At 42.8% G+C, this 21959-nt stretch overlaps 1 protein-coding gene across 1 annotated transcript; it reads right to left on the reverse strand.

Annotated features, from left to right (window-relative positions):
- Positions 1–195: 195 nt before the first annotated feature.
- On the reverse strand, positions 196–21913 carry LOC146369748 (PH domain leucine-rich repeat-containing protein phosphatase 1-like). The gene is made up of 17 exons (XM_084911179.1): positions 20039–21913; positions 13929–14125; positions 12471–12596; positions 10398–10546; positions 7993–8139; positions 7143–7370; positions 6605–6807; positions 6463–6523; positions 6266–6361; positions 4623–4778; positions 4304–4504; positions 3868–4030; positions 3422–3552; positions 3215–3331; positions 2910–3104; positions 2587–2824; positions 196–1989 (listed from the first exon to the last, which is right to left on the reverse strand). The coding sequence occupies exons 1-17, from the start codon at positions 21612–21614 to the stop codon at positions 850–852; spliced, it is 5124 nt and encodes a 1707-aa protein (XP_084767305.1). The 5' UTR covers positions 21615–21913; the 3' UTR covers positions 196–849.
- Between the last annotated feature and the right edge of the window lie 46 nt (positions 21914–21959).

Below are 21959 nucleotides of genomic sequence, written 5' to 3' on the forward strand. Positions count from 1 at the left end.
CTCAGTGCAGCTATACACATACACACGTTAAATTAATTAAAAGAAATGAGTGAGCATGTGTGGACTGTATGCAGGTGACAACCGGAAGCTCGAGAAGCAGATGTGTTTTAATCTTATTACATAAAAACATAAAAGTGATACTGTTTGGATGGTTTTGAATGAGCAAGATTTTAACAGATAAACCCAAGTCCGACATGTTTTGGTTATCTGAAAACTTTATTATATAGCAAAAGTAGCTCTCTTGTGCGGTTTGCTGAAAACTGTAACACTGTTTTGAGAACATTCATTAAGCTGTCAACCACTGATCAGCATGTAGCCACTGCAGCACCACTAGACTCTGCACACCCCGAAAAACAAACATCTGGAATATCAGCCTTCACAAATAATCATCTTTTCTCTCAGAGAACATTAGCACGCTTCAGTGACGAGGTCACTTAAAAGTATTCAACTCCTAAGGGAGTTAGTCCAACCATTTTGCTAACTCCAGTAACTGTAAGGCCATCAGCCATGGTGAGCAAGGAGAGAAACAGTCTGCTCTAAGACAAAAACAGACAGGTCCGACTCTAAGTACCAGTGAACATAAAATCAATGAGGCTAACACAAAGCAAAGTGCTTCAAATCAAAGATGTGGAACAAATGAATTTACAGGTGAACATTTCATCAACATGAGTGTTAGAAAAGTTTCATTGGTTTCAAGGTGAAGTAAACAAAACAAAAGCTGTAAGGAAACAGTGTCAAAGCCGGGTCAGAGTATTCTGAGGTCTTGGAGTGAACTTAATGCTGAGGTCGTTCACAGAGACTCTGTGGTCTTGTGTGAAACAGACTGACTCCAGTTGTGGAGAGCAGCTGTCAGAGGGGTGTGAGGAAGTAGTCTGCAGGATTCTGGTAGTTGTGTGCTTGCTGGCTGTGTGTCTGTAGCTGCTGTTGCTGGATGATCTGCCGGACTTCTTCTTCCAGCTCCGGGGGAATGATGAGCTGATCATCGGGGTCTGGCTGGGCAGGGGCGTTGAAGTAGCCCCCCTGCTTCTTGACAGGAGCATCGGCAGCCTCCTCAATGAGGTCCTGGTTCCTGCCTTGACAGGCCACAGAGCCATTACCTCGAGCCTTCCGGCCCAGAGTTCCTGACCGAGCCTCCCCACCGAGGTAGGGAGAGGAGGGCGGGACGGGGGAGGCAGATGGGGAAGGGAAGGCCAGAGGCAAAGACTCACTCTGCAGCGTGACAGGGGGAGGGCTGTCTGTGCTTTGCTGAGACTGAGCACAGTTGTGTCGTAAGAGACAGTGGACGTCAGCTTCCACCTCCACACGGCTACCGTTGGAGAAGACACCAGCGATGGGCTCCTCGTCCTCGCTGTCAAGCCCGTTATCAGACAGTGCTCCAGAGAACTGCCTGTGGAAGCTGCTCCCTCTACAGGCGGGCCTGTGCGTGCCAGCTCGCCCTGGGAGGTTCAGGTGAGAGGTTGGGGGTTCAGCCTGCGTCAGCGGTTCCTCCGAGGATGCCGTTGATCCCACCTCGCTGCTCATCTCAGATGTGCTCAACTCGCTGCTCAACTCGCTCACTGTTGCTGAGGAGGTGGGCGGCGGCTGTGGCAGCGGAATGCTGCCATCACTGCTTCCCGAATAAGGATGTAAACCGGGCTGAGTTGCCGGGCCAGGGCTGGGTGGTGGCGGCGGCGGCTCGCAGAAGCAGCAGCATTCTTCAGTGATGCTGAGCTTCACAACGACAGCACTGAGGCTATCAGAGCAGCCGTAGCTCTGAGCCAGAGTCACCAGCTTCTTTGCAGCAGCCAGAGCATCTGGTAAGTTCCTTACCGCCTCCACTGCCTCACTGGGTGACAACATGTCCCACAGTCTCCGGCTGCCCAGGAGAAAAAACTCGTCCTGCGGGGTAAGCGCCACCGTGGAAACATGGGGGTGAGGTGTCACTGATGGGCAGAGGAAGGAGTAACCCATAATCCTGGTGGAGTCTGTTACACCGCTCACTTTGTTATCCTGCAGGGAGGAAAAGGACAAACAGAAGCGTTTGTATTTTCCCCCCGGAAAAAAACTCTACAATAATGACATTTATTTATGGTTTTGTAGGGTTGAAAACAGAATGCTGACTGTTTCAGTAACAAGCTGTCAAACAAAACCAATATTCTCTTGTTCCAAAGTTAATTTTTCTTTTTGTCTGTTTAGATTCAGTATTTGTGTGCTTTATATTGTTGGTCTCACCAAACTAAATGAATTGAATACGGTTTACTGTCAGTTATTTTAAAAAACATTACAAAACAGTCTGTGAATAGATTCGCCCCATCAGTAGTCCAAAAACTGGTGTGGTTTAAGACAGAGAACAGCTTAAGCCAGACAATATTTAGCTCCATTAAATGGCCAAAATCTGCTTTTTTTTTCTTATTTTCTATTATCCATTTATATACTATAAGCATGCAAATTCTGGCTGTTCATATTAACCATGGCTAAAGTTTCAAATATGCAAAACAACTCTATTAGAGTCCAAAAATACAAATATGGAGCTGGAAGTGAGAATCACAGGTGTCGATAAATGGACTTGTTTCAGCACTTTGTGCAGCATATGAAACGTGTCGTTACCTCAGTGATAATAGCGTTATGCTGTCGAACCCTCTGGTACTCGGCCTCGTCTTTGACAGTGTGGATGTGTGAAAGTTGCATAGCTTTGCCATCTCGGCACAAAACAGCCTGGCACCTGCCAACGTTGGCGGCTTTCAGAGTGAAGCAGCCACCATGCTCACTGGACGCTACCGGGTCATGTCTGATGTGACACAGAGCTGCTGACCCGCCCATCCTCTGGCCTGCTGTGCCCAGTTTCCTGCAGGAGATGGGCACACAACATCCTGAGTGAGGTGAGGCTGTTTTCCTTCCAAATCACACATCGTTTGGAGGTCAGTGTTTACCTTTGCATGGTGAGGAAAGTGTTGATGATGTAGTCCTCTTGCCTCTGGCCCCTGTGAAGTTCCTCTGCGAGCACATCTCCCATGGTGCACTGCAGCAGATAAGGCACCTCGACATTCCTGTCTCCATCAAAAACTCCATACAGAGCTTCATGAATGCCGCAGAAGCTGTCCAGAGCCAGAGCAGCCACACACAACCTGAGAACAGCAAGAAGGAGGCAGTTTAGAACAAGAACAATGACACAAAGCCAGAGATGGGGCATAAAAAACAAAACAAAAAAAGGCTGAAGCATCAAAGAAAGACTGACTTGTTTTTCACTCCAGAGGCCTCCGTGTAGCCATGACTCCAGACTGCAGGGACTCCTTGGCTCTCACTCACACAAGGAGCTGAAGGTGAAGGATCCACCCTCAGACATCGGATATTACTACAGAGAGAGGGAGAACAGGACAGGTCAGGCAGTTGCTCTTTTATTCCCAAGCTCAGGTGGTGGTGTGTTTATGCGAGTGATTCATACTTCAGGTGTTCCAGGCTCTTGTGGTCGAGGCTGAGTCGAGGATTTCCTGTGAGGTCGAGCTCCTGGAGTTTTGAAGGAAGGATCTCTGGCAGAGTCACCTCAGTCAACTCATTGCAGCTCAGATCAACACACTGAAGAGAAACACAGTGTCAGTCCTGACATGTGCACACGAGTCAGATTAAATTAAGTGTTTTTGTCTAATTTATCATCTTTTTCCAATTTGTTTTATGAACTGCATAAATTAAATTTTCTTTTTGCAATTCTTTTATTTTCTCTTTGTTTCTGTTCTGCAACGCTGGATAATCTATCCAGCATTAGCATTACCACAGCTACCTCCTCCTCTCAAATAATACTTCTGGCAGGTAAGCATTAATTCAGTGAGTGGCATTAGTACACTACAGCTACCTCCCTATTACTAGGTGAAAAAGAGTTAAGTTAAGATTTACCTTAATCTCAGGCAGCTGGAGGACTTCAGGGAAGACGCTGATACAGTTGGAGTGGGCAGAGAGCGTGTGCAGGCGCTGACAGTTGAGAATGGTCGTGGGCACCGCTCTCAGCCTGTTGCCACTCAAATCCAGCTCCTCCAGCTGCTCCAGTCGAGCTAGTTTACTGCAGGACGTGGAGGTAAAAAGGAGTAATCATGACCTGCACCAAGGCTCAGATTTTATACAGGATGATGAAGGATGTGTACCATTTACTTAGGAATAGAACACCTTGTAAAAGCAAAGGAATGTGGGAATTGGTGGTTAGAGGTGGAGTGAGTGAGGATAGTGGAGCTGAAGTGATAAAGGAACCCTACAGTTAAATCTAACATGTCCAGATGTAAAGAAGCCTTTATGGTCACATTTTAAAGCTCAGTTTATATAAGGTGCAGTATTTCACCTGGCAGTGAAGGTTTGCAGCTGGTTGTAGGCAAGGTGAAGCACTCTGAGGTGGCCGTGTCCAGTCAGAAGAGAGATGCACTTGTCGGTCAAGCTGTTATTGGTCACGTAGAGCTCTTGTAGGCTGCTGAAGGCATCCTCTGATAGGCTGGCTGCAGGGAGGTTCTCCAGCTTATTGGCCGACACATTTAGGTATCGCAGGCTGGGAGGAATTTCCAACAGAGGGTACAAATTTAGTACAAGATAAATAACGGATACATGCTGATGGGAAGAAACACACAAGAAAAGAACAAAAGGAGGGAAGAAAAAGATGTGTCCACCTCTGCGCTTTGATGAACAAGTTGTGTGGGAGCTCAGTTAGATGGTTGTGTTGGAGGTCCAGGACTTCTAGCTGTGATCGCTCCAGCCTCTCATCCAGCTGACACACATCGTTCCAGCCTGCCAGCAGCTTTCTCAGGCTCCCACTGGACAGCAGCCTAAACACAAACAGCACAGCCAACTCAGTGTGTGTGCTGTACATCTGTTAGTGGGACCACCATGCTGAGCACCATCTGATTTCCCATGGAGGTTCAACGAGTTCACTTTGTATTCAATTAATCTATGCTTGAGATTCATGTAGCATGTAGCTGGAAACTATCATCAAGCATGAATGAACCCAAATAACTGTGATTGTGAATGCAGGATTACATCATACGAATGAAAGAAAATCTGTCTGTTCATTTGTTTTTCACCCATCTCAACAACTATTCATAAGATCTGCTTAACACTTGGCAGGTGTGTTGCTCTAGGTCTGAATAAATGAAGTGGTGATTTTAGGCCAGACTTGATGAGCAGTTCTCATATAATGGCTGAAAGCACAGTGTTCACAGTGTTTCCCCTACTGTGACTGCTGCCTACTCCACTCTGTATATGGAGAGGTGCACACACACACACACACACACACACACACACACACACGTTTGTTTTGCTACCTGTGTGAAGACATTCACTGATAATAATGCCATATTTACCCATAATTGCAATCATCAGAAATAAGTGCAAAATAACTATCCATCCATCCATCCGCTTCCGCTTATCCTTTTCAGGGTCGCGGGGGGCGCTGGAGCCTATCCCAGCTGTCATAGGGCGAGAGGCGGGGTACACCCTGGACAGGTCGCCAGTCTGTCGCAGGGCTAACACATAGGGACAGACAACCATTCACACTCACATTCACTCGCACATTCACACTGAAGAGGTGTAAAATTGGAGCTGGCAATTTTTTAAAAAGTTAAAACTTCCAAATTTTGAGAATTCCAATCGGCAAGAATGTAAACTGGTTCTCACAGAAAAGCTCAAGGCGTTTTATTTAAATGCATCATTTTGATGTCTTTGGTTTCCTGTGATAAAGGCTCTAGCCACTCATGTGGTTTGGATGAAAAGTTCTACAGAAAACTGCAACCCACAATCTCCTCATTCTGCACAGCCACGTTTTAAACAAAGTAACATGCACGGACACACAGACACATGCAGTCAGTGGATCCTTTTAGCTGTCCTCCTTTCTAAACAGTAACTTTTTGATTATTGTATGTGATACATTTAAGGGGCACGTTTAAATTGTAGCTAAAAATGTTAGGCGATATCCCTCATACAATCAATCAATCAATATCATACAGTTTCACGATTTGAAAAAAGAACTGCCTGAAACAGATGGAGTTTTGTATTTTTTCATTAGTTTTTATTTTCAGTAATAACTTTCTCTTCAGTTTAGTTTAATTTTTGCAAGTTTGGTTCTTAAGTCTTTTTAAATGTAATTTAATATATTTTAAGAACCTTACCACAGGCACATTGAAGATCACGTAAGTTCCAGTGATGCATTATTATCAGCTGTTACATCCAAGCTGCTTTCCCTCACTTTGATTTTTGTCATTTCCCCACCTGTTCTTTCATGAAAAGCATAAGAGTCATGTGTCTGTGCGATGCTCACCGTACAGGCAGCTCAGTGACACAGTTATGGCTGATGTCCAGCACTTCCAGTCTGCTGCTCTCCCACACCCAGTCGGGGACACATCCCAGCTTGTTCCTTTAGGAAAACAAACAGAGTCAGCACCCAGCTTACAACAAGCACATGTTCTGTTCTTCTAGATTGTAAATAGGACAGTGAAGTATTCTTAGTTTTTATACCAGGATAAATCCAGCACAGTCAGATTCTCTGGAACAGGATGCACCTCCAGCTGCTTCAGCTCTAAAAACATAACACAACTCTTTATGGCACAAACGTCTTTCTGGATTTAATATCTCTCTAGAAAAAATTAAGTGGTCGTACTGTTGTGTGCAGCATGCAGGCTCTTGAGGGCGTGGCCACAGACTCTGAGGAGGGCAAGAGTGTTTCTGTCACAGCGGAGGAGCTCCAGCTTGCAGAGAGAGCTGACATCCAGCTCGTCTAGACCTGTATCCCTCAGGTCCAGATGAACAATGTGGGCCAGCTGCTCCACATCTGCCACTGTCGCCTTCTGAAGCTGGTTCAGCCTGTTCGAGGCAGACAGCACAGAGAGGAACAGAGAAGGGGGAAGTAAAGGAAGAGGGCAGGAAGGACCAGAAGAAACAAACACTTTAACCTCTGACCCGTTTCACATTTCAGAACCTGAGAAGTTGTTAGGCATTCGTAGTACGACTGACCAAAATAATTAACTGACAGGTTCCCTTCCTTCACCGTCTCTGTCTTTATTTTGTTCTTCAAAAGGCTAAATTAAACCTTTGTTGCCATTTCAAAGACCACCAAACATAAAAGGAGAGTCATGCAGAACTGCAGTATTTGTCATTGGCAATTCTAAAAATGTAAGCTACTGCTCGGACATTTTTACCTGAGATCTATGTAGCGAGCAGACAGCCACTGCAGGCCAGCCAAGTCCAGGACAGAGAGCTTGTTCCCTGCCAGACAGAGTCTCTCCATCCCTCCAAGTTTCTCTAGGACAGGGGGCACACAGCTGAAACAATTGAAGGATAAGCCGAGGTAGGTCAAGCCCTCCAGAGAGCCCAGCTCCACAGGCAGTGAACTCAGAAGGTTACCGTCCAGGAGAAGAGTCTGCAGGCTGGCCAGAGCCAAACAGAGGGAAGGGCATTTAGTCGTGATTAATACAGATACCGTGTGTAAAAAACATGTTATGCAAATATAGTGTTAAGAAAAGACTTCAGACACTAAACAGGACTCTGACATTTTTTTACTGACTTGTCTGTAAGTATAAACAAGCTTAATTTGGAACTTTTAAATATTACTTTATATTCAGTTATGGAACATAGCTGAGTATTTTACATTAAAAGTAAAATACTGTTTCCAAATAAACACACCGATTCCAAATTAGACATAAAAATTGTGTTTTGCCTTTTGAAATTCCTAGAAAATTTGAAAAGAAAAAAAAAAGCCAGCATATGCGCAGAAACTCCAAACTCCCACATCACACAGAGACACTGTTAGTGTCACTGTGTACTATGGGCACTTGGACAACACCTCTAGATTTCTACGACAGAAGTCTGGTGCACAGCCAGCTGTTCGCTCAATACAAAGATGGATTAATCAACGCTGATGTACCGTAATGGTACTAACAACAACTCCAGACTGATGTCTCTGTCAGCAAAATGCAGGTCAGTGAGGACACATCCCATTTTAGGCTTCATTCTTATGAAACTGCAAACCTTGGATCATCAGTTACTTACTTGTGCATTGTTCCTACTTCTGCAGGCACGGAGGAGAGACGATTTCCAGACAGGTTTAGCTCCGTGAGGGAGGTGATGTCACACAGGGCCAGAGGAAACTCAGACAGAGCGTTATTTGACAGACTAAGGCTTCTCAGTTTACAAAACCTAAAGAAAAGGGGAGAGAAAGAGAGAGAAGTATTCAGCAAGAGTGTGTGAGAGAGAAGGAGGGAAGGGCAAGAGGAACAGGGCCAGACAAAGAGAGACAAAGATATCCATCTCTGTGCTATAATAAGACTCTGGCCTTCTTTCAAACACAAAAAACACACACAGTGAACAACTATTACTTACATAACACCTGCCAGATTAAAAAAGTAAAATCAGCACAGAAGAAGCTAATACAAAGGTTCAAGGACACAAAGTATCAAGTTTTCAATAGAACAATGCAGCCTGTGCTTCAGGTAAGAAGCTTGTGTATATTGTTTATATTCATGGCGCTCTTCTCCTCCTAATCCAGTTCACAGAGCAATCAGAGTGAAAGGCTGATCCAGGTCCACATTCTTCTTAGTTAGACTCACCTGCCCACCACAGCAAGGATACAGTCCTTAAAACACTGCATGATATGCATATGCTTGTGCCAAAACAATGATGTGTAGAGGTTGCCATCAGGCAAATTTCAGGTTTTGATGTCATGTTGCCTTGACAGGCATGGATGCAAGAAGCCAAAATAAAGACAGACAGAAAGGAAAACGAGGCTGTTCAGATGAATGCTGCTAATCTCTGACTGTACATAATAGGTTTGTCAGTGCTGGTCACTTTACTTACCCACTTTACCATAAAACGTAACGCTGGTCACTTTACAAGACAATCTGCAGACAGTTTATGCTAGAAGTGTAAGCTATATTTGAGGATCAGGGCATTTTTACTTATCTATGCAAATTTTGTACCAAAACTTAGAGATTGTACTGTCTCATACTGATGTCCTCGTTAGCACAAAACTATTACTAAACACTTTTTTAGACTACACCTGCACTACTGTCAATTCTGAAAAGACGCACATGTCAAAAACAATGTGCAACCCCTGTCGTTGTCATTTTCATCCAAAGTGAAAAGTTTTCGTGCTCTACGTCGCAAATCAAAGCTTACAGAATGGTCAAATGTCTTTAAAATTGCTGCCAAGATAACAAAATGACACAAGGACCAAGTCTAAGTTGCTGAGAATACATGTCTCTTTGATGCTCAGCGTAAAGTGAGAACATCTCTAAAAACTAGGAATGCTCTTATCTGCACAATAAGGTCTAAGTGATTTTCTAGAAATAATGAAAGGGCATTTCCAGATAATCAGTCAGTTTGTGGTGTTATATGGATCAATCCATTATTTAAACAGAGCAAGCTCAGGAGCAGCACACTACCATGGCAAATTACAGTTGGGGAAAACAACTTTTTGATTCCCTGCTGAGAGTAAAGCATTATACAATTACCTTATTCTGAGTTTTAGTCAGTGAGTTTCTTTTTTAATTGACGTTATAAAAACAAAACCTGCTTTTCGTTTTTTATTTTTAAAAATTCAAAATAAAAACAGCCTCCAAAAAAACTATAACGGAATAAAGCAAGGGACTAAAGAGCGAGGCAAATTTTATTAGTGTTTTCCTGATGAGTTTACAGTGCGAGTTAATAGTGTTTTATCTGTTCAGCTGATATGTTAGATCTTGCATCTCACTGTGTAAACAAACTTTAAGGTTTGGTGCTTTCTCTGTGATTCATGAAAGCACCAAACCTCACTTTCCCACTTCTGCTGTACATGATAGCAGAAGCGGGAAATAAATAAGGTCAGTTTGTCGTTTATAGATAAGAGAAACTGATGAAAACTTCCATGATGAACCAATTGAAAAGTAATTAAGAAGTAAATTTAATTCATACTCATGACCTGGAAAGTTTTTCCTCCTTGATACTAAATGGGTTTCAAGACCTCATAATCATAATCAATCAAGTTTGTTTGTACACCAGGAAAACTGTGCAAGACAATTTTGCAAGACATTATACTTAATATTTTGTTATGAAGGTAGTGTGGAAAAAAGAAGCCAGAGATAAAAGAAAGTCAGAGAAAGACTGCTAAACCTCATAAAACCGTGACATCGGCAGCTGACGTCACCTAATCTGACCTGGAAAACACAGAGAAGCCCTCTGCCCAAGAGGCCAGACAGCTGATGTCAAATCTCTCATCACTGCTGCAGCTCTCTTTTAATCACTCACACACACCCAAAAACCATCATGCTTCCACCACCCATGGATAACCATGCACGAAACCACACACCACAAAGAGGTAACTACACAAAATGTTTACTACCAGATCCTCCCCGTGCCATATCATTAAATGCACAGGGAGAGAATCGGTGTGTGCAGGAGAGCTGATGAGAGAAACTGACCTGGTGAGAGCTGGAACACCTTTGTGAGGGGACATGAAGTTGTTTTTGAGGTTGAGGTGGGTAAGGTCCTGGCTGTAAAACAGCTGAGCAGGCAGCTCCTCCAGGCTGCAGCATGACAGGTCCACCGAGTTCACCCTCTGAGAGGCGATCTGACAGAGAGAGAGAGAGAGAGAGGAATAGGACCATACCATACCTTGTAATGACAACAGCCATGCAGTTACTTCCATGACACATCAAACTAGCCTTAATCGGGATCCATTAAGTTCATTTCAGACTAATTTTTATTCTTTGACTCTATTAAACTAGTTTTACATAACATACATACACTCAAAGTCCAAAATAATCCTTATTTTCATTATAATAGGCCTTGGTGCTGCCCTTAATCCTCTGTTTTCAACACACGCTTTTAGCTCCTCTGCTTTTCAGCTAAGTTTCTTCCCATTGGCTACCCCTCGGCTACCCCTCATAAACAGAAAGTTTGAATAGTGAGTGGGGCTGCTGTTCTTACAACCATCTTTGTGCCTGAGATGACCATATTAGGAATATTTACTGAATATTTACTAAAGATTTACTAATGAAAAAAACAACAACAAAACAAAACGGTATGAAACTGTGTGAGTATTTAGGTTTACAGATGGTGCAAAATGCAGCTGCTCGCATTTTAACTAAAACTGGAAAATTTGAGCACATTACCCCTGTACTGAAATCCTTTCATTGGCTACCTTGTCAGGTTCGAGCAGATTATAAGGTCCTGCTGCTCACCTACAAGGCTTTAAATGGTTTGGCACCTTCATACCTCTCTGATCTTTTGCACCTTTATGTTCCATCCCGTGCTTTCCCATCCCAGGATTCTGGCCTTTTAAAAGTTCCTAGAGCCAGAAAAAAAGACTACTGGGGAGCGTGCTTTTTCTTTTCGTGCCCCATTTTTGTGGAACAACTTCCCTCAAGATATTAGGCAGGCATGCTCTGTGGAGGTTTTTAAAGCTAAGTTGAAGACCCACTTGTTTACCCTATCCTGCATGTCTTAATTCTATGCCATTTTGGTTTTTTACATTTTTATCGCTTTTGACTTTTATTATGTTTTGAACTTGTTATTGTGTTTTTAACTTGTATGTATCACTTTTATTTATTTATGTCTTCATTTTCAAATAGCTGTACAGCACTTTGTTTGAAAGCGCTTTATAAATAAAATTATTATTATTATTATTATTAGATCACATGGATTACTCGTACACACACTAAACTCATTAAATAAATTCTGATATTGTAACAGTAACAATGGTGTGACAGGAAATAATGAAAAGCAGAATCGGTCCCATTTAAAGGAAACATTCAAAAGCCTTTCAAAAACGAAAGCAAGGTGCTCGTACAACACCAAAACCGGTTTTGTGTTACTGGAATTATTTTTCCTGTTTACACAACACTCAACAAGTATGTCAACTATGAGGCTAATGCTCATATTTGTCAAATGAGTTCATAGATTAATCTTTGACTCTTCTCATTCATGTGCTTAACTGTCTTTTGAGCATGTAACTGAGACACATGTTGCTCAAGATGGTGATCACTGTTTGGTGGTATGTAAGTGTAAATAGGTCCGTATGACCCACAGAAACACTCTGCTAACCCTAACCCTGTAACATCTCTAAACCAGATTCTGCCACTATACATTAATGAAATTGGAATTACAGAGTATTTCTGGAACCAACAAGCATGAGCTGCAATGCTTAAACATAGTCTACTAGTCACATAAATCCATAGTTTCATACTGTTTTAATCCTAAATTCAAACCTTAAATTCACACACTCTGGGAGGGCACAGATAATGATGTATTTTCTTTAGAAATGTGGACAGAGTACACATCCTTAAGTTTGAAACTCAATATCCAGTATTATTCTTTAGCAGAAGAGATACTAACACAAAAAGGCAATTCTGCACTTGAGAAGCTTTAGATTTACACTTGCATACAAAGCACATAGCAAGGGAACTGCTAGTAACCAGTACAGACAGAAGCAATGATGACAGCAAATTGTTTAAATGTTCAGATGTGCCTCTGACTACAATTGCACTTTGTACCTTTGAGGCTGTCCTCTGCCAGCGGAGGTACTCGGTGTAGGAGTCATAGCTGATGTAGTAGGTCTGACTCTGAGGACCAGCTGAGCTGAAAGCCAGACAGTGGCTGTGTCTTCTCACTTCCTCCACCTGCATTAAAAATTACATTATCTATCTCTCCAATGACATTCTCATCATTCAAATGAAATGCAGCCCTAAACCATGACAGAGCCTCCACCATGTTTTACATATGGCTGTAAACAATCGCTGTACCTCTCTCCTGAACTCCAATTTAAACCAAAAATTTCAAATATGGATTCGTCACTCCATACCTTGTTGCCACTGATTTCCCGTCTATATTTTTTAAGATATTTTCTCCCTGTTTCCATCATTAAAATACCTTCTTAACAGCCACTCTTCCACTGAGACTAAGGAATCACCTTACTGGTGAAAAAATACCCTTTTGCACTTGTCACACTTATGGGATTTTTTTTTGTAGATTCAATTGAAGAAATGGGAACCAATGATGTGTTTTTGCAACAAGTACTAATGCCTAAAGATGCAATATAAACTTGTTTCTTTGGCAAGTTGTCTATTATGTGTAGAAAACACTTTTTAAGCTTGAATGATTCATTAGGTCAGTATTAATTCCCTTAACAACAACAACAAAAAAAATAGTAAAAAACTTTAAAAGGTTTTCAGAAAGCCTGGCAAACTATTGTTCAAGACCACTTTAAGCAATTTCTAGAAAGTCTGGCTCCTGGAAAGTGAAATATAAAGAAATGAGGGTGGCTCATGAGGGTGGCTCAAGACTTTTGTACAGTACATTATAGTTTCATAAATGTAATAATGTAGCCTTTACAGTAAATTCCCAAATCAGCAGACAGACTAACTTCACTGTCTTAAATTACAGCTGTCACAGTAGTCCTTGTTCTGCTTTGTAGTCCTGGTGAGCTCTGTATAAGGAAACCAGCTCTACACCAACTGCAAATCCACATAAGCGTGGCCACCCTTGCAGCGGCTCTACAGAGCAGAACAAAAACTGCCATAGGCTGCTACAGTACGAGATGTGGAGTTGCAGTCTGTCTCGTCACAGGACAAGAGACTGAAGAGAGCCAAATACCATCAACAACCAACCCAACCTGAGACCTGAGCAGCTTGCCCATGCGGGAAAAACATTCAAGAGTGGTGGGGACTGAGATGCTTAACAGTGACTGAACTTTCAAAATAAGATTGAGAACATATTGCTAATGTTGCTGTTCTGCACAGATGTTTTATGTGGGAAACACTACTCTCTGGACAAATCTCAACAAAGGCTTGCAGTTAAGCTAGAACGAAGACCTAGGAACGAAGATCCTGATGCAGCAGGAACAAAAAGACCTCTGGTCTAAACCACAGAGTATTTTTGTCCCTGATAAACAGATACCCAGCCACAGTACTTGCTTGTTGTGTGTCAAAGACATGAAAGGTCTCACAAAGTACCTTTCCTCCGATGAGAGGGAGGATGTGCATCTTGCCAGTGTGGGCATGCTTCACAGACGAGACAATGAGGCACGTTCCACTCAGAGTGACCTGACGTTTTGACCAGCGGTTCACGGGCAGTGCCAGCTTCCCTTTCCGCACGTTAAACACCCCGGACAGCTGCACGCGCTCAGAACCTCCCACACTACGAGGTTTACCTGCGGAGGGAAAGAAGACAGAAACAGACTTTTCATAAAAGCGTTATAGAGGTTACTGTCTTTTTTGTTGTTGTTTGCTCTATGGGATTTTGTGAATCAACTCTCTCTCAATGGTCTTCTCTTTCACAAAGTGAGAGCTGCGTGGTTATGTAAGAGAACTGTAGCTCAATAGCCTGTGGGCTGGCAGAGAGCAGTCACTCAGTCATCATTTGTTACATTAACCCTTTGCTGACACAAATTAGCTTCAGTAATGAATTGGAGCTGACTTTTGCCAGTATAAGCCAGAATACATTCTAGGTCTTTTAAAGCACTGACTAAATTGTCCAGGGTTTTTAAATTCTTGGAAACTCAAAGTTACTTTATATGCTCTTACCAGTGAATAAGAAAAAGGGAGACACATGAAGAGTCTGAGCCACTGAGAGGCCTGAAATCAGATTACCTTGTTATGTAACGTCCTACAATGCCAGCACCTACATCCTCCCTACTGCCTCCTCCGGTGACTTACACACAACATCACCTAGGTTTCACCAGCCCTAGCTGACTCATCAGTAATGCCTCAGTGAACCTCAGTGCTTTAATGGTACTGAAGGAAATCTGTAAAGTGCAAAGGATTTAAATCTGTCAGATATAGAGTCTTAAACTGAATCTTTTATTTTTTCATTAAACCTATTTTAGACTCTTAATTGAAGCATGCAAACTAAGTGTTTGGGCTACTTTTTCCAATTCAGCTTCACGCACATCATGATTTATTGTGTTCTAACATATCATAGAATCACTGTATCATCATGTAAAATATATCTTATGAATTACTCACTGACTCCTGCCCTTGCTGGAGATTATATTCTTTATCAAATCATTTGAAAATCATTTACATCTTTAGACCTCAATATTCATATTGGATTTTTAAATCACCAAAAACTGGCATCAATTTTAAAAATCCTATATCAGTGCAATATCTTCCAATTGTATGCTTTCCGTGATCAGCACTAACACTGAGGTTTGTATCTATTACAGCAGGGGTAGGCAACCTTTCTGATGGCGAGTGCCATTTAAAATTTCCTCAGAAGTCAGTGTGCCATATGATTGCATTAGCAATAAATTTAATAACGCTCTATATGAACAGTTACACAATATATAGAACCACTTTATAGAATTATATTTGTTTGCAGATGTTGGCAGCTATCAGTGAATAGTTATTCAGCTATTTTGAAACAAAAAAAGACACTTTTTATCCATAACAAGAACTCCATAACAGCAAATGAACTGTACAACAGAAAATACAAATGCTATTTATGGTCTCCTCACAACAATGATAAGAAAAATAAACTAAGCCAATATGGCATGTCTGTTAATACAGAGACACACATGTTATGTGATCTCCATTCTCCCACTCAGAGACACAGGTCTCCGAGTGTCCAGCATTCAGACGGCTACCTGAGGACACTCATGTGAGAGAAAATCTGCTCACACAGATATGTAGAGCCAAATACTGTCAATAAGGCCTCTGCAATGTTCTGAAGACAGTTAAAGTTGTCAGGTAGTGATGTCCAGCAGGTGAAAATGCAAGCTCCATGAACATGCACATCTTTGGATTCCAGCTGCTTCGATTTTGCATTAACTGGCATTAACTCAGCCAGTTAATGCGAGACAAATCTAGCTGTTCATTAAAGATTTCTGGTTTGTTCAGAAAATCAAACATTGGTCCATACACCTGAAAGTCCCAAAAATGCATTGTGTCTCGAGTCTACGGATGTATCCGTGTATCTCCGTGGTGCTGATGCTGCGCTGAGCGGACAGCTCCTGAAGCTTTTGAAGTGTTGGAATGTGGAAAGCTAACAACGTCCCTCTTACAAGTAGGCTAAGTTATTTTTAGCCAATTACAAGTTGATTCTGGTAGTTTGGGTTGTTAGCTAAGATACCATCATTAAGAAGAGGCACAACTAATGTGTCTATGCGAGCTGATTTGCGATGTGCACTGCTGGCGTGGCCATTTATTTTTTGATGCACCTTCTCAGATTAATTCACTGCGTGTCGTGCCCAGGGCTGGACTGGGACAAAAAAAAAAAAAAAAAAAACACAGCCCGGGCATTTTGACTAAAGACCGGCCCACCAGGTATTAAAGCCATAAAGCCTTTGAATGAAAACAAACACTGTTGTGACAGTGATGGTTGTTGGTATATGTATGATTTCTATACATTTTACGTCAGATAAAAACTTTGGTTGTAGGCTTCAGATAATTATTTAATAACAGCCAGACATTTTAAATGAGAATAAGAAGGTATTTCTTTGTGCCCCCCCTTTCCCTGTTAATGCCCTACCTGGCCCCCTGGCAAAACTTTGCTAGACCCGCCCCTGCACAGTTACCAGCTGTCAGCTACGTAGAAAAAGGATCCTGGTGGTATTTGTCTCTCAGAAACAGTTCATAACTTCCCTTCAACTTATTCATGTCACCTGAAAGGTAAACCTGTTTCTCCATCACCTGTTCAGCTCTGATGATTCAGTAAGGACATCTCCTGGTTTCACCTTCATGTTTCCCTCTCACCACATATCCAAACCGATATCATGATGACCAGCAGGTTTTACAGCTGTGGCTCCAGCAAAAATCAGCTGATACTAGAAATTAATATTAAATAAATTCTAACAACAGCTGATCAAGCTTAAACGTGCTGCTGTTTAGCGCGACATCCGGCGGTTTCCTCTTTCTGGCGCAAAGTGGGCGATAAACAAACAAGAAAGAAAAGCCGATCAGCTGATCATTGATCAGTTTCATGATTAAAGTAGCAACAGGAGAGAGAGGGGGAGAGAATGAGAGAAGAAGAGGCAGCTGTGCAGCGTAGCGACAGAATAAATCCACCTTTGTGTCTTTTTCCATCCTAGACAAACTGCGTCCCTTCTCAGATCATCACGAAACATGTAATAATTTCTCTGAATGCGGGACGATTCCGTCTTTTTACGGGACGGTTGGCAACTCTACTAACTAACCTTATGAATAAAATAAAGTTCACTATCAGTAACATCATAGCACCCACCCAGCTGTATAGAAACTCTGTCATGCTAGCTAATACGCAGTATGAGTTATTGTAACTGACTGTAAAAAGTCAGCACAACGAAAATAAACTACACATAAACTTGGTTTATATCTGACCCAGATAGACTGCAGGTCATAACTTCTTACCTGAAGTTCAGTTCACCTGACACTCGGACCGGCGGCTGCCTCGGGTCTCTCCTCCTCCTGCCTCCCCTCTCCCACCTGCTGGCCTCCACCACTTGCTAATGTTACTGAATCTGTGGAAGCTCCGCGATAACCACCACCAAACAACTGAGTTATTTTTACACACCGGCCAGCATCTGGCCAATCCACCATGTTTCATTGTTTATACCGTTACCAAAAAAAAAAAAAAAATCATTTTTCAAATCAAATTTTATCATCCATCATCAGTTGGTTACCAAACTCTATACTTTTTAATGGTACCAACTGAATTACATCCCTACCCTAATTAGCAGCAAAATTTTAGTACCAGTACCATCTGATGGAGAGTGACACCATGATGTCACTTCTGCAGTGTGGCGAAATCAAACAAAAACACAGTGCAATAATAGCAAGCTGAACGCCACCTCAGGTGTGATTACACTTTTCAAAACCTGACGCAGACATTTGTAGTGCAAAATGCAAAGCTGGCCATGGCAACACACCTAATCTGAGGAAACTCAATTAATTTGCTATCTGCAAAACATTATATATTAATATTATAACATATGTTCTTATTATATATTGTAAAATACATTATGCTTTCAATGGAAAAAGATTATATACTTAATTTGCTGTTTTACACACCAGTTTACTGCTAAATATCAGATGAAACAGGAGCAAATCCCAGAGAAAGTGGAGGCAGCATGTCTGGAATATTTAAATTTAAAAAAAATAATAATAATAATAATTAAAATAGCTAATATTATTTTAACATATCATTCAACACTACTTGTGTTTGAAATCATTTAGGAGACTGACATATAATTAAGATCTACTAACATGTCCTTTTCCCCTTTTCTAAGTTCTGCACATTTCCTCATTACAAACAGAAACAGTGAGGCCTGACTCTGCAGACGCCAATGGTGCACTGAAATGTAGATAAGCTAGAACCTAATAAAGGAGAAGAGTTTCTCTGAAAGTGAAACAGAATGTTGAAAAGAAGACAGCCAAGAGTTACTATAGTTCATTTCATTAGCCTGCAGCTTCAGAAGAAAAAGATCTGTGTGAACTGTTGGGTTTAAACTAACAAACCTTATGATTGGTTGGTAAAATTGTTGTCATTATTGGTAGATTGATCAGTATCTAGTCCAAAAAATAATATATAATTAACATAAACATGAACACAATGAACAGAGCCCAGTTTACACTAAACAACACTGAGGAATGTGCATTGTGTGTGTCCACCCTTTCCTAGGCGGAGGAGGTAAGATGTTGGTTGTTAATACACACGCACATGCATGCCCTTTCCGTCCGTCTAGTTCTCTGAATGGGGAACATCCTGTCTCTCATGAAGCAGGCAACAGCCACACCCTACTGATGCTAGACCTCAACTTTTTCTTGCTTGTGTCCCAAAAAAAAAAAAGCAAAAAAAAAAAAAGCATCTGACATCCTGAGCCACCTCTCGTGTCAAGTTGCTGAATTTTAGCCAAATCTGAATGAGAGTTGTAGTTTCAAGTTGGAAATGCCACTCAGACATTCAGACTCAAAAAAAAAAAAAACGGCTGTAAAGTCTGGCAGAGTAAAGCTGCGACCTCTGGATACTGCAGTTTGAGGCTGAAGAGGAGCCTGCAGCTGCAACTGTCTCAGAGGTAGCCGAAACACTGAGGAGGTGAAATTTGAGTTCTACTAAGGTCACTTTTCTCTTAGCGTCAGCACAACGTGGCAATGTGCATTTGGCTGCTGGGATTTCAGATGAGTCAAACTTCTTTGGCGCAGCTCGGGACATCAGAATTAACCAACTCGTGCTGTGCAAACACATACGGGACAACAACAAAAAAAACAAAAAAAAAAAACAAAAAACGTAGAGCAAAAATGTCCTCTCCTGAATTAATAGAAGGGCCCTCACTGTCAGCTGCACAACTCTATTTAGTGTTATGTTACTACTGTGAGACATAAAAGGAGAATGAAGGGCAGGTGGACAGGGGAATCTGTCCAGCTGCATTTTCAGAGTGCAGAGAAACCAGTTTTGTAGCATGTCACGAGTGTGTCTATGAGGGTTGCAATGGTATGTGTAATGGTCTATTTAATTATTTATTCTTTTTTTTTTGGGGGGGGGGGGGGGGGGGGGGGGGGGGCTAAAATATAAGGAATTTTAGCACATATCAAAGTCCAATCATTTCCTCCCGACTCTTATTTTGCAGCCTTTGCTGATGAGGTCAAAAATGAGGTCAAAAAACAATATCCAGCAATGCTAATCCCATAAGAGTCCCTGTTTTTCCATCCTCTTACCATGACAGTGGACAAAACAGGATCTTTTATCAATAACAACAACAACAACAACAAGAGGAAGAGGGAAGAAGACAAACTGACTCTATAATGCCTCAGGATTTGGTCTTTGCTGAAAGAGTACACCTGTTACCTCCAGATGTGTCTCCCTGCCTTACCCAGTTTACACGCACAACACAGCTTATTGTGCTGCTGGGACAATTGAATCCACTTGTTTAACGGTCTGAATGACCAAACATAATGACAGCACTCATGGTATGGTGAGAACAGAAGAACAATGACTGTGTAGAGACAAGCCAAGCACAACTAAAGTGGCTTGCATTAGTTTGTGGTGCTCTGACATCTAACACTGCAGGATGTTTTAATAAGAATTGGGACAACTGTTGTCTTTACTGAGAGAAGATGCCTTTCCTTCTCACTAAAAATAAAGTGCTCACCAAAGTAGAAGCGGATCAGGCAGCCAATTTCAGGATTCATGCCCTCCTCCTGCACTCGCCATGGATCTTCAAACCCCAGATTAGTGAGGTACTCATTTAAGATCTGCAGAGGTCTTTCATCATCCCCAAGCCGCCTCACAGCTCCACCGTGCAGCTGGATGTAGAGGGCCGGCATTGGGCTTGTATTGATGGGCTCAAGCCATCCTCTGCTCCCCCCAGGGACCTCTTGTTCAGGCTGGACAGAAGCTTGGCTGGTCAGAGGGCGAGTCTGTGAGCTGCTGGAGCATTTAGAAGGAGGTTTGATTAATATGCGTGTATCTGTGTGGTCACCAGCCCCAGCTTCAGTGTCAACATTTGGTCTTGCGGATTGGTTTGAAGTCTTGGGGATGTCTGAGAGAGAGATAGCTGAATGTGAGGGAGAAGAGATGAGGTCTGTTTCATCAGAGGAGCTCTCAAATGGGTCAGGTCCCTCTGGAGCGCTGTCACAGTTTGGGCTCAGCACAGAAGAGTCGGTGCCCAAACCCAACCCATCGCTGAGTGAGTCCCCGTGCTCCATGCTTCTTGGTCCCCCTGCACTGAAGTCCTCACAGGTGCTGCTCTCTATGTCAGAGCCTGAGTAGACTCCATAACAGTCTCCAGTACTCAAATCCACGCCAATGTCATTCAGGTAGACCTCAGATGAAGAATTACTAGCAGTTTTGTCATCAAGTAGCAAGTTAGAAGGCAGTTCCACATTTTTTGTGAGTTCATTCTCCTCACTTTGGAGATTTTTTATATCCACACTGTCACTGAGACTTTTCATGTCATCAGCATGGCCATTAGTATCTTTACAAAGATCGTTGAGGTTACTTAAAGCAGTAGGTTTGCAATTAATTCTCAACACAGCCCCAGCTTTACTTCCTTCGAGCTTACAGGCTACCTCTTTAGAAGTAGTGTCCACTGTACACAGCACTGGTCGCGGGTAGGAGGGCGTGAGCCAGTCGTGGACGTGAATGCAACCCCGCCGGAGGTCCGATCTCACCCATGTTTTATCAGAGGCCTGAAGCTGCTTCGACTGCTTCTGTCGGAGGAAGGTTTTTCGATCAAGACTGAGGGTACTCAGCGGCGAGGATGAGGGAGCTGGGCTGGCCGCCTCCGCAGAGGACGCTCCGGTCGAACCGGTGGTCGGCGGAGCCCCCAGAGACAGATTCCTCTTGTGCCTGTGCCGCCTCCTGCTCAGCATAGAGTTTACCGAGGTGGAACTGTTCACCGATGTCAGACTGTAAATGTTGGCCGTTTTCACAACGGACATGGTTGCGTTTTTGGCCGCTCCACCGATAGCATTGGCAACTTGGCTTTGATAAATCCCGTTCCTTATCGCAATCTGGAGAAGGGAGGTGGCCGCAAGCCCCTTCCCGAAGAGTTTCGCTTCTGCGCCTCCTCCGTCATCCTCCCCGATAGATGGTCTCTTTCCAGAGTGCTGCGGCGATAATCCGCTTGGCTTCACGGAGTTACTGTCACTGCTAGAATCAAGTGTTCCCTGCAGTGTCGAAGAAGACGAAATCGCTCCACACTCGTTTCCCTTCACACTTTCCATTCTGTTAGCTTGCAACAGCAGCGTAGAGTAGTTAGCAGCAGCCCGCAGGTAAACGCTAGCAGTTAGCTTAGAGCCGCTAGCTCGCCCTAGTCACTGCTGGCTGGTAAACGTAAACGGCTCAACATTAGCTTAGCATACTAATGTACAGCGCAATTGCTCTAAAGAATTAGTACGCTACATCTTCTCATGACATAGGACGCCCGTTAGCTCTCTAACGGGAGCTTACCGGCTGGTGGAGATGAGAAAACGCATTTCTAGCTGGTCGCCATGGAAGCTGGCGCGACCACTACTGTACAGACTGCTTACGAATGGTCAGAGGCACACCGTGGACAGGGCGGGGTCTCA

Source organism: Perissodus microlepis, chromosome 17 (assembly GCF_051167445.1).
Source record: "Perissodus microlepis isolate ML-2025 ecotype Zambia chromosome 17, ASM5116744v1, whole genome shotgun sequence".
Taxonomy (NCBI): domain Eukaryota; kingdom Metazoa; phylum Chordata; class Actinopteri; order Cichliformes; family Cichlidae; genus Perissodus; species Perissodus microlepis.